This window comes from Amborella trichopoda, chromosome 1 (assembly GCF_054954075.1).
Source record: "Amborella trichopoda isolate Santa Cruz 75 chromosome 1, AtrichopodaSantaCruz75HAP2 v2.0, whole genome shotgun sequence".
Lineage (NCBI taxonomy): Eukaryota > Viridiplantae > Streptophyta > Magnoliopsida > Amborellales > Amborellaceae > Amborella > Amborella trichopoda.
The window spans coordinates 52,970,927-52,984,597 of NC_142336.1; the positions used below are offsets into that span (position 1 = coordinate 52,970,927).

At 31.6% G+C, this 13,671-nt stretch overlaps 1 protein-coding gene across 1 annotated transcript; it reads left to right on the top strand.

Annotated features, from left to right (window-relative positions):
• Positions 1-5,384: 5,384 nt before the first annotated feature.
• Positions 5,385-11,494, top strand: LOC18434848 (RNA exonuclease 4). Its single transcript, XM_011625329.3, has 7 exons — positions 5,385-5,891; positions 6,684-6,835; positions 7,158-7,291; positions 9,018-9,241; positions 10,060-10,266; positions 10,393-10,473; positions 11,122-11,494. The coding sequence occupies exons 1-7, from the start codon at positions 5,857-5,859 to the stop codon at positions 11,372-11,374; spliced, it is 1,086 nt and encodes a 361-aa protein (XP_011623631.1). The 5' UTR covers positions 5,385-5,856; the 3' UTR covers positions 11,375-11,494.
• Positions 11,495-13,671: the final 2,177 nt, after the last annotated feature.

Here is a 13,671-nt window from a genome sequence, read left to right on the forward strand (position 1 = left end):
CTGGCACTCCTAGGTAACCTAGAAACAATTTCTTCAACAACTGATTCTCCTTGATACATATTGCCACCAACCCCTCCATATATATTTGAGCTGGACCCGCCATACATGCTAGAGCTGGGCCCGCCATGCATATCTGAACTAGGCCCACCATGCATATCGGAGCTAGGCCTACCATGCATATCTGAGCTAGACCCACCGGGCATTCTAATCCCACGTTCCCTCTGATATTGTTCATGTAAACTCAATCTTGTGGCCATGTCCAGCTCATTATTATATTGCTCTTCTAGGTCATTATTATATTGCTCTTCTATATCATTCATGCTTGATGGTGTATATAAACTAGCTATCTCCTCATTCATCCTATGTTTGGCAATTTTTTTACCTTTGTTAGCATTAAGAATTGCCACCATCTGTTTTTTTACATTACTAGGGACACTAGTGCATGCAAAAACTTCTCCCTTAACCCCTGCCAAGTGTTGCTTGAACCTATGTACCCCACTACTTATCACTCTTTGACAGTAATTACAAATAATTTTGTCTTTCTTGTTGGGATCAAGTCTGACCCCATGTTGTCATGCAGGGTCTTCTGCAGATCTTGACATGATTCAACTGTTTTAAGATGTAAAAAGTATATAATTAACCTGACAGTTCAAAAAGAAAAATAATCACCATGTGTAGTGATAATATGTTCCGGTAGTTCATGTAGTCATATTCGTTGTTATTTGTTATTGCAAAATACCTTTTTTGACAATAATACTTTCGTACATATCAGTTACAAACATTCAGAATAATATAATACAAAATGCAAGCTCCAAACATGGCTACAACTCAATTATCAAGAACATACATTTTTTGCATTAAAAAATTAATAATAAAAACAATTATTCAAAGAGCCAGCTAACATCAGTCATTCCAACAAAAAAATCCATGAATAACAGATAAAAAAAATACAGTTTTGCATTAAAAATATAATAACATGCATTTTTTTGCATAAATAATCCATCAACATACAATTTTTTCAACAAGAACTTTAACAATAAAAATTTAAAATATGGTTTAATACCTCATGATAATTAAAACCTTGTCACGATTTTCACATCTTTTCGGAAAATCATCATTTTTCAAAAAATTCGATCATGGAAAAAAAAAAAAAAAAAATTACAGCAAACTCAAACAATAAAAATTAAAAATTGGGTTTAATACATCATGATAATCAAAATTTCACATCTTTTCGAAAAATCATCATTTTTCAAAAAATTCGATCATGGATAAAAAGAAATAAAAAAAAAAGTACAACAAATTTTCAAAAAATTCGATCATGGATTACAAAAAAAAATTTGATCATGGATTAAAAAAAAAAAATAACAAATTTTCAAAAAGTTCGATCATGGATTAAAAAAAAAAAATCACAAATTTTCAAAAAATTCGATCATGGATTACAGAAAAAAATTCGATCATGGATTAAAAAAAAAAATCACAAATTTTCAAAAAATTCAATCATGGATTACAAAAAATTCGATCATGGATTACAAAAAATTCGATCATGGATTACAAAAAATTCGATCATGGATTACATAAAATTCGATCATGGATTACATAAAATTCGATCATGGATTACAAAAAAAAAAAAAACATAAAAAAACAAAAAATTCGATCGTGGATTACAAGAACAGAAAAAAACAATTCGATCATGGATTACAAAAAATTCAATCATGGGTTACAAAAAAAAAAAAAAACAAAAAATTCGATCATGGACTACAAGAAAAGAAAACAAACATTTCGATCATGGATTACAAAAAAGTCGATCATGGATTACAGAAAATTCTATCATGGATTACAAAAAATTCGATCATGGATTACATAAAATTCGATCATGGATTACAAAAAAAAAAAGCAAAAAAAAACAAAAAATTCGATCGTGGATTACAAAAAAGTAAAAAAACAATTAGATCATGGATTACAAAAAATTCAATCATGGATTACAAAAAACTCTATCATGGGTTACATAAAAAACAAAAAACAAAAAATTCGATCATGGGTTACAAAAAAAAAAACAAACATTTCGATCATGGATTACAAAAAAAAAAAACAAACATTTCGATCATGGATTACAAAACATTCGATCATGGATTACAAAAAATTCTATCATGGTTACAAAAATAAAAAATAAAAAATAAAATTCGATCATGGATTACAAGAAAAAAAACAAACATTTTGATCATGGATTACAAAAAATTCGATCATGGATTACAAAAAATTTCTATCATGGGTTACAAAAAACAAAAAGAAAAAAAAAAAAAAAAAAATCTGTTTTTCACAGAGCCGTTTTACGTAAGCGATGTTAACTAAAAAATCCATCTCTAAGTGAATAAATTACATCCAATTGAGTATATTTTCTGATAAACAATAATATAAGGAATCAAAACCCTAAATTTTTAACACAATATTTCTAATATATCATGAAAACAAAATCAAAAGGCGGAAAAAAAAAAAAAAAACAGCGGAATTTTGGTTCCGTAGACATCTCAGTGTTCATCTCAAATTTCATGCTGTAATTGACCAGATTACGTAAAATTGAAAATTTTAAATCATACTAAACACAATAAAGATTAAAAACCCTAATTATTGAACTCATTATGTTCAAAATATGCCGTGAAATAAATCAAATGGCGGAAAAAAAAAAAAAACCCAAACTTCTTACATGATTTTATGAACCGAAGCCTTCAATTTTCAAAAAACTTTGTTTTTCTCAACGATTATCACAAATTAGTAACAAAAGGTTTTGATTCACAACTTTAAGATCAAAATGCCTACAAATTTTGAAAGATTCATGCCCTATTTGGCATGAAACTTTCAGAAAAAGCGGAAACCCTAAACACCAAATTTTTCGTGATCCAAAAACACCAAATTTTTCAACCATTTAATCCTTGAAAAAACTGAATAAAGCTGTTCACAGCCTGCAAATTAGATCACATGTCAAAAAAAACAAGAAAAATGATCAAAAAATGACAAATTTCAAAGAATCCCGTGAAGAATACTGTGCAACCCGTGTTCTTCACGGACTCGCCGATTCCGCACAGTGACTCGACGAGTCACTGTGCAGAATCGTCCGGTTCTCTCTAGAACCGGACGATTTCCGATTTCTTAGCCGATCCGATCCCCATTTCGCGATTTCCGAGTCGAACCGAGCGAGTCCGGTTCGACTCGGCGTTTTTTAAAATACTGGTAGTAAATATGTCGATTCACCGATCCGGACCGGTTTTCGATCGGTTCATTATTTTTACACAATTTTTTTTTTTTTTCCAATTCACCTTTTCTTTTGCATAGTAAAATGGCAATCCAAACCAATGATTCATCATTCCGTACCGGTTTTTGTGATGCCTGACGTTGACTTATCAATTTTTAAATCACTGCATGTGACAAAATTACAAACCTCAATAAACCAGTCTAAAGCAATATCGAACATTAAGAAGGGAGAGAACAAGTCTGAGCTCGAGAAATAAGGCTGATTAAATGGAAATTTATGAAAACTTTAAATTTTATTATCAAATTTAAAAGGGAAACGTTTATATAAGGGTGAGGCCATAAGTATTCTAATTAAGAAGTACCTCAAAAATGAACTAGAAGAGATTGCTTCGATCCCCAAAAATCTTCCATTTGATCATCTCTATCTCAAGATGTATGGACATGAGAAAAAGAAATGGAATTTAAGTCTTGAAAATAGTGCATCTTGTAAATATATTTTTTGGAATTCCAATATTCAAGATTATCATGTGTTCATAGATCAACTTGATCTACACTATTTTTTATGTTTTAAATTTTATAATTATAGATGAAACTGAATTTTCAGGCCATCAGAAAGATTTCTAATATTGAAATAACATATTTTGATACTATTTCAAGGTGCGCCTTACTTTGATGGTTTAGGGCCTCATCCTTATACAAACCACACCAAATTTAAGATAGACGTGTTTTATTATGTTTTACACTCAAGTCTCACTTTTTCAAAGTTTGTATTGTATTTTGATTATTTTTTCTTTTTTATGCATAAGATTAATCTCAAATTTAGGGAGTTGATACTTCACGCTATTTCAAATTTGGAAAAATACAAAAAAAATATTTTAAAATAAATAAAACATTCAAAATACTCATAAATAGTGAAATTCGTAGCAGCATTTGGTCTATTAACTTAAATTACTTGCATTTTTTATTTTTTTACAAGTGTTTTATGGTGAGAAGTAATGAAATATATAGAAAAATAATAAAATTAAAAGATAATATTCATTATAAAAAATGGGACTTGAATGTAAAATATACATATAAAACATTATTCTTAAATTTCAAAAATAAAATTCAAAATACTGAAGAATCAAAGGAAAAGTAAAGCAACAAAAAGTAAAAAATCAGATAAACAATGGGAACCCATACGTATTTTGTGCGGATTATAGAGGGATTAATACTTATTCTGAAGGAGTGAGAAACCAGCAATTTGGGGAGTTGGGAGGGACCAATATCATATATTTTGAAGTTAGATCAAGATAGTGTCTCATCAAAGTTACCAGAGTGGGGAACCCACCTGTCAGAAGACATATTCCAGTCTTCCCTAAGACCAGATCTCTCTCTCCACGCATAATTTCATAATTTTACGCATTCTACCCGCGATTTAAAAAATGTTGGGTCGCACGAAATCCCCCTGTCGAACTTGAGAATCGGTCACTCTGCGCCGATTCTATCAATATATAGGAAATCACTTGGGCCTAGAAAAGAACCAGTGATTCGTTACAATAAAATGGTGTTTTGCTATAATAAAAATGCCGATTCACTGATCCAGATTGGTTCTTGACTAGCTCACTATTTTTACATGTGCTTTTTTGCAAGTTTACTATTGTTTTTACACAATAAAAACTACGATCCAAACTGCCGATTCATCGCTCCGAATCAATTTTTGCAATACCCTATCCAATCACCTATCTATTTTTTAAATCACTGCACTCTACGCATCCAAATAGCATTTGGCCATATGTATTCACTGCCCAGAGTATTATGGCAAAGCTCTATAGAAGCCATTCAAAAAATGGAAAATTGAGAGCACATAAATACATGTGTTCGGGAGATCAACTCTACCATTGTATTGGAAAACAGGCTGGGTCGTGGTGGTAGTACCCCTATACCCTAATTACTATGTCGTGGTTTTAGTTTCATTAACACACTATCTTTTTAATACTTTAAAAAAAAACTCCTAAACTATTTGAAAAAATGGTTAGAGTCCTCTCTTCCCCGTTAAATTACCCATAAAACAAAAAATAAATAAAACTATACCAGTGTATGTATGTGGACAGAGAGAAAGAGAGATCCTATAAAACAAAAAATAAATAAAACCATACCAGTGTGTGTATGTAGACAGAGAGAAAGAGAGATCCTGCAGTCAATCACTCCAGGCATTATTCTTAGATTCTAGTTTGCAAGTGGATCCACAATCCACATTGGATTGATACGAATTTTATGGCCCAAAGTTTCTCACACTCTCATGCACTAGCATTCCCAAATCCTTTTTTCCTGCCATTTTACTTTCAACATTCAAACACACACACACTCTCTCTCTCTCTCTCCACATTCTTTTTTCCTGAAAATGAAAATGCAAGAGTCAAAAGGGCATCTATCACATCTGCATGTTGACTGCAAACATGGGATCCAACCTGTGAAGGAAGAACTTTTTACCTCTCATATAAATACCCTCTGTGTTCTCCATTCTTCACTCATCTCCACAAAACCAACTTCAAAACACAACCACAGATACATATATTTCTTCATTCTTTGCCCATCTCTGAGGAAGCCAGTCTCCACATATTCATACAAATGGATGGGAGATGTGATGCATCTGAGACTCTGAGGTACCTTCAACTGTTGTCATGCTCATCATAATCATCATGTTCACATGAATATGCATGAATGTGGTTTGCATTTTTTTGTTTAACTGAAATTGTTGAATCATAAGAGAGATATCTTTCTTACTGAATTTGGAACTTTAGCTTGTTTACAAGTTTTGATTAAACTCTCCCTTAAGTGCCACATTATTTTCCAAAGTATTTGAAAGAACTCAGGATTTTGCTCTCTCTCTCTCTCTCTCTCTCTCTCTCTCTCTCACACACACACACACACACAGGTGGTAAAGTTGGAGTTAACCATGGCTTTACATGGATGTCAAAGTCCCTAAGCCCAGTTTTACTTTTCCTGACCCTTAACTATTCCTTTTTTTTTCCTTCTTCTTTACTTCCCTGCAGCTTCCTCTTATTTGGTGCCCAAAAAGTTCTCTCTCTCTCTCTCTCTCTCTCTCTCTCTCTCTCTCTCTCTCTCTCTCTCTCTCTCTCTCTCTCTCTCTCTCTCTCTCTCTCTCTCTCTCTCTCTCTCTGTATGTATGAATGTAGACAGTCAAATGAAAAAAAGATCCAAGATGATACCATAAAGTTCCAACTGGAAAGAAAATAGAGAAAATAATAAAGTAAAAACTATACTTTTGAACTAAAACCCATAGGAATCATTTATTTGCCCCATAAAAAACTTCCCAAATTTTCATGTTCAATAATTGTCCTTTATATTTCTAGAATCCCAAGCTCCATATTAAAGAGAAGAGGAAAAAAAAGATACTTGGATTAAATTAATTTACTAAAAAAAAGAATCAACAGGAATAAATGTGCTGCTTGCTATAAGCAATACAATAAAGTGGAGCACCTGGTTGAGCACATCAGAGTTTCATATCATTCTGTTCATGAGCCCACCTGTGGGATTTGCAAGAAGCACTGCAGATCATTTGAGTCCCTGAGAGAACATCTCATAGGTAAATTTTTCCATATGCAATTTATTTCTTTACTTGACTCCAAGTCTTAGGGTATGTTTGGATCGAGTGAAATATATTTTAAAAAATATTTTCACATGAAAAATTATCTCACATAGTTAAGTGTGGGAATATTTTCACATTAATTGGCTGCCTCAAAAGAGACATTGGGATCGATTGGTGTGAAAATATTCCCACACCTAATCATGTGAGAGAATTTTTTTTGCATGAAAATATTTTCTGATAAATATTTTCACGCGAACCAAACATGCTTTTAATCCATTTTGTTATTGACATATAAAGTTCTGGTTTTGATTTATTTAAGGTCCATTGCCAAAAGTTGAATGTGCAAGGATCTTCAGCACTAGGGGATGCAGCTTGTGCTTGAACATCTTTGATTGCTCAAATTCTCTTAGGAGGCACAGAGACACATGCCAACTCTCCTCTCCACTTCTCTATGTACGCTCATCATTTGACTTTATTCAATAAATTTATGTCATTGTAGTATAAAACTGTTTATTTTTGGTATGAGAAGGTCACAATATTATTGGATATCAAATGTGAAATCTAGCGGCAAGGAGTGTGTCACAAAGTTAAAAAAAAATTCTTTATTGGGCTTTACACACCTTTGGTATCAGATTCTACATTTAGTGGCAAAAGGTGATTATGTGCTCTTATATCAACAATAGACAGTCTTTTTACTAAACCCAAAAAAACTTATCAGTCTTTTCGTATGCTTTCGGATAACTGAATATCAATATTGTAAAATATTAGCAGCAATGTCGGAATTACACTTTGTCTCATTCTTTTGTTTCCAATTTTCTACTTGATTTTTCTAGAGAAATTTACCTGTATATCCCATATAAATACCGTAATTACGAAAATCTTCCTTAATTTTTGTATATTAACCATGTATACTTTTGTCGTTACTTTTTTTTTTTTATTCCAATTTTACCCACGGTTAGGAGAATGAAAATCCAAAGTCACCAAACCAGTTTATAATCTCAGATTGTAAATATCTGTACTAATCTTCTTTTCTCTTTTTTTTTGTTCTTTTGTTTTTTTTAATTTAAGTCATTTTTTAGGGGGTTAAAAGTCACTTTGGATAATTCAAAGTCACTCTTTGGATTTTGAATATCTGAAGTTGCATGGAAATGACTTAAGATTTTCAATCTCCCGGATGAAAATAAAATTGGAATTAAGAGAATGACACACAAAAGAGATATACGTGTAATATACAAAATTTGTGAAGTTTCTAGTAATTACAGTTTTTATACGGGTAAATTTTCTCATTTTCTAAAATCTGACTTCGGAATTTCAATACCTAGAATGACAATAAAATTGGAATAAAGAAAATTTTCATAATTACAGTTTTATATGGAATATTTTTTTTTTCATAATTACAGTTTTATATGGAATGACAATAAAATTGGAATAAATAAAACTTTCATAATTACAGTTTTCAAAATAAAGAAAATGACAAATAAAATTAATATTTGTGAGGTTTTTCATAATTACAGTTTTATATGGGTAAATTTTCTCATTTCTCTAAAACCGACTATCATCATGAACAGTTTGAAATTTTTGTTTGTGTCCCCTAATTGGCTAGAACACTAATTGTGTTCTAATTATGTATGTTGTGCCCCTTCAATAATATGAAAGAATAAAATCTCCTTTCTGCTTTCACATTTTCTAACTGGGCCCTTTTTAGAAATTGCTTATTAACTATTATGGGCCCTTACTGTCTGCTTTGTTTGTGAATCACCCTTGGTTTCAATAATGAATATTAGGCCCTTTATCATTTTGGAAGAACCAATTGCTTACTACCGATCAAAGAAAAAGAAAAAGGGTGTGCTGTGTATATGGTTGCAACTTTAAATAAACAAATTAAGGGGCACGTCTAAATTTTATAATAAATATAATTTTGGTGTAAAAGAATCTTAGAATGTTTTGAAAATCTATTTTCATCTCTAATTATAAAATCCTAAATTTCAAAAATAGTACAAATCGGGTAAGATCTATAAACACTTGAAAATCTTGAATATGGATGGTCCAGATTAACGTTTTGCAAGATGCAACATATTTAGGACTCCAAATCTTTTTTTTTTTTCTTCATTTTCATTCATCTCGATGTCGAGATGATCAATTAGGAGGTTTTTCAAAGATTCGTTCTTTGTTTTTGCAGGGCTCAATTTCTCGACTATCATTGTCAAACATGTATGTTGAGGGTAACTTAGCATCAAAAAATGGACGAAATGGAAGCCAAGCTGTGGGCCTAGCCTGCCAAGTTGTTGGTGGTGGCATTGATGGATCACTTAACATTTGTGCAAGGGTTTGCCTTGTTGATGAGGATGAAAATGTTATTTTTCATTCCTATGTTAAGCCACATATACCTGTAACCAACTATAGGTATTGTTTATCATCATCATCATTATCAAAGCTTTTTTTAAACTAATTGAAGAGGCTATACTAAGACTAATTGCTACAAAAGAAGAAGAAGAAGAAAAAAAAAAAAACTTCAATAGAAAGTGAGTTCCTCTACTTAAATAATAAATATCTTAAACAATGTTCAAATCTCAGATGGTGTTCTGGCTCGAGACTTGACCTTTTCTTGAGCTTTGTAACTCGGACAACTCCAAGTGGATTTGCCCGAGCCACTAACAAGCCCAATAAGGGCCAAAAATTGTAAAATTAAAATTAAAAATAAGCAATAGGCAAAAGCGTTATAAAATTTATTTGAAGTCTATATAAGATGGAAAATGCATATAGAAAATGGAATATAAAAAAATTGATTTATATCTTGAAACAATTCAGGAATATCCAAAAATAGGAAAAATAGAGCATATAATAAAAAATATTCGTTAAATCATAAATAAAAAACATAAAAAAGTACAACATCTATTAATGATTTCGTAAAAATATATATAAAAATGGAATTTTTTAAAATATATTTGTACACCGAAACTCGCTTGAGCAGTCTACTGAGGCCGATTAACTCAGACGAGTCTTCATAAACTGACCTTAAATCATTTTGTGAAAAGCTTATGACATTCTATACTTTTGTTATTATGGCATAGTGATGTGCATACACAACTAATCAGCTACATTTTTTCTTATTTTCAAATATTATGAAAATAGAAATATGGATTAGACAAAAATATTATACCAACTATTAGAAAGGTTGGTGGGTTGTGCTGTTATATTCGTAACATTTCAACTTTTGTTAGGTATGAAATGACTGGCATAAGAGCTGAGCATCTAAGGGATGCATTACCATTGAAGCAAGTCCAAAAGAAGATCCAAGACATCTTATACAATGGGGAAGTTTTATGGAGGATACGATCCAAAGGAGGAAAAGCAATGGTTCTTGTGGGTCATGGTTTGGATCAGGATCTAGAATGTTTGTTGATGGATTATCCTTCACATTTGATTAGGTATATTCAAGGAAAAAAATTTCATTAATTCATATAAATGATCTTAGTATGGTGCCTCAAACTCCTATTAGTTTTTTCTCATTAGTGATATTACATCATCATGCATAAATGTGATGATACATGTAGGGACACAGCCAAGTACCCTCCCTTGATGAAAACAAGCAAGCTTAGCAACTCACTCAAGTACCTCACTCAAGCCTATCTAGGGCAAGTATTCTTCATTACTTCAATTTGTTTTTACTCTTGTACTTTCTTAACAATATCTTGGTTTTCTAGGCTATATAGATTGAGTACTCTCTCTCTCTCTCTCTCTCTCCATTTTAACAGTGTTCGCAAACTCATCCAGTCTAACTCGGAATCGGCCAGTCAAATTGGACCTGGGCACTGGCTGATCTAGTTTTGGTGGTATGACTAGGTATTTTAAAAATAAAAAATATATACAATCCAAAAAAATAAAGGATTTATTTGTAATGGGTTCTTGAATTTTTTGTATCATTTTGGCAAAAATTAGAAAGCTTTTTGGCCATGAATAAAAATTTCCCATCTTTTTTTTTTTAAAAAAAAAAACCCCCGGGCACAAATAAATTTTTTAAAATCTATTTTTTCTCGCTAGGTTTCAATTTCATTTAGATGTGCTTTGTTTAATCACACTTTAAATATATTTCTCATATATTTTTGGAGTCTCTTGTGGTCCTTTCTTATTTTTTCAATAATTTTTGAACCGGCTGGGACTTGCCCAGTTAGGCCGTTGCACCGGCCAGTTTATCGGTTACTCGGACCAAGCCCTTGGACGGTTTCCAAGGCGAGTTCGATTTCTCTCTCTCTCATAGAAGAATTCAGACTTTCTTTGCACAGGTACGATATTCAAAGTGGCATACATGACCCTTACGAGGACAGTGTGGGTGCAATGAGGCTCTACAAGAGGATGCATTCTCAACTTCACCCCACAGAGGATCCTCTACCTCCAAATGCCACTATAAACTCTACCAATTTGCCCTCATGGAGGCTCAAGGAATTTGAGAGGATGACACCGGATGCATTGTTGGATATTTCTAGGTCGGATTACTATTGCTGGTGCTTGGACTCAAAACAAGCACTAGATTATTGAGATGTGTGCATGAGATCCTTCCAAATTTAATGTTTAATCCCATTGTATTAGTCAAGGAGAAGAGAAATAAAAAGAATGCATTGAGTATGATAATATCATGCAAATGCCTTGAGAGTGGGATATGATATTTGTTTGCTTTCCCCAATTAATGAGTTTCCAAACAAACTTTGGCAACTCCCTTTTCGTGCAAGTCATCAAATTGTGGTTATTCACAATCAAGGGATAATTGGTAAGAGGTGATAGACTAATGGGATTTTGTTACATATAGGTCACAATTATTCTTGTCTATTAGATTTTAAATCAGTTTGTTATAAGAGTGGCATTGACTGGACTCAAAATAAAAAAAATAAAAAATTCACAAACTTTGTATCACACTAAGCCATCCAATGAGACATCTAATTGCTAGGAGTAATTGTGACATCCTTGTAACAAAGATGAATAATCTCATAGTATACAATCCCTGGGCTAATAAAAATCCGATACGTTTACAATTTAAAAAGAAAAAGTAAAAGCAGCTTTGTATCACACTTGAATGGTGATTGTTTCTATCATAAAAAAGGACAGTATGCTACAGCAATGGCCTATGGAAGCATTAGGTTCTAGTGTATCTTTTGCAAGAATTCATGATAGCTACAAAATATCCTTTCTTATACTTTAAAAAAAAGTTATTGTAACCTCTTTGTAACAAAAAGTTCTATTAATTTCTATATAATGGGGTAAAAAGATTTAGGAAATATATGTAATGAAACCATTTATTTTCTATACAAAGAAAGTCACGATCATTATTGATCGTTGGATGTGGAATCGAGTGGTTGAGGATACATCATTGATTGGATACAAAGTCCAAAGTGATTTTTTTTAAAATGTTGTGATATACTTCAATTTATTGGATTTCATATTTAATGGCTAAAATGATTGTGACTTCTTTATACCAGAATTAAATGGTCTCATAATATACAATCCCAAAGATAAACATCGCTTCCAAGTGACTTCTTGTAAAGATAAGCATGACGTCCAAGAGAGAGAGAGAGAGAGGGAGTCTTTTCATAAGTGGTTTGTACAGTTTTCAATTCTAAAGGGAGAGCCTTGTAGTGTACTGGTGCCGCAGCAGGAAAGAGGGAGGTTGATCATCGCTTTTGTTTGGTCAGAAGAGTTTGTTTGGAAAGAAAAATTGGCAAAGGATTTTGTCAATTTTTGTTGTTGTTTGATCCATATATTATGTTGCAAGATATATTATTTTTAAAACTTTGAAATATATATATATATATATATATATATATATATATATATATATATATATATATATATATATATATATATATATATATATAAAACCATGCATCTTGATATAGGGATAATCAATTACATGGTTTTGCAATGTCAACCTAGCTTTTTCCAATGGAGTTTTGTGGTGGATCTTAAATTCTACAATTTAAACTGTCAACCTTATATAAATTTTTTTCTTTATTTATTTATTTATCTCTTATATATATTTTCTGGTTGTATTCACCTACTTTGCATTTAGTTGGGATATACATTATCTTAAGCAAAACCCTAGGAAGGGCTCCCAAAATCCCAGCATCTACAACATCGGTGATAGATAGAGGGGGACTCAACATTTAGGGCCATACCATTTTTAGAGCCTTCTCTTTCTAAATCTTGTCCGTTAAAAGTTTGTTTGAATGTATTCATTATCATTGATACAACATTGTTTCAGTAAATTGAGTCATGATAATGATTTATCTATTGTTGAGCATTGCTTCAGTAAATCTAATCAAGATAATGAATTATCTACTGTTTAGCAGTATCCATCATAAAGTTATTTGCGATAAACTTATAGGGAAGTTGTTTTTACTTTATTCAAGTAATCTACTAAATATGATATGTTTTTAGCCCGAAATAATTAAATATACCAAAAAATCTCCGAAAAATTTAAATTATTATATAATATATTTTTTAAAATAATTAAATAATATTATATATTTGATATTGTATACATAACTAGCATCTAACTATATCTAGAGTAGATTAATTTCATATAAGGTATTATATTAACAATAGTATGAGATCCTCTCACATCCACGTGAATAGGACCTTAAAGGATCACCATTAAATTTTGACACAGATCTCTAGAAAAGTTATCAATAAACTCATTTACCCAAGTTTTACAGTCTCACACCCATGTTTAAAATGTTTCACAATATTCGAGAAATTTCATGTTGTGCTTTTTGCCCAATCAATAGTGCATCCTTGTCCACTCGATTTCACATCTAATGGTCAATAACAATTGCGAACTC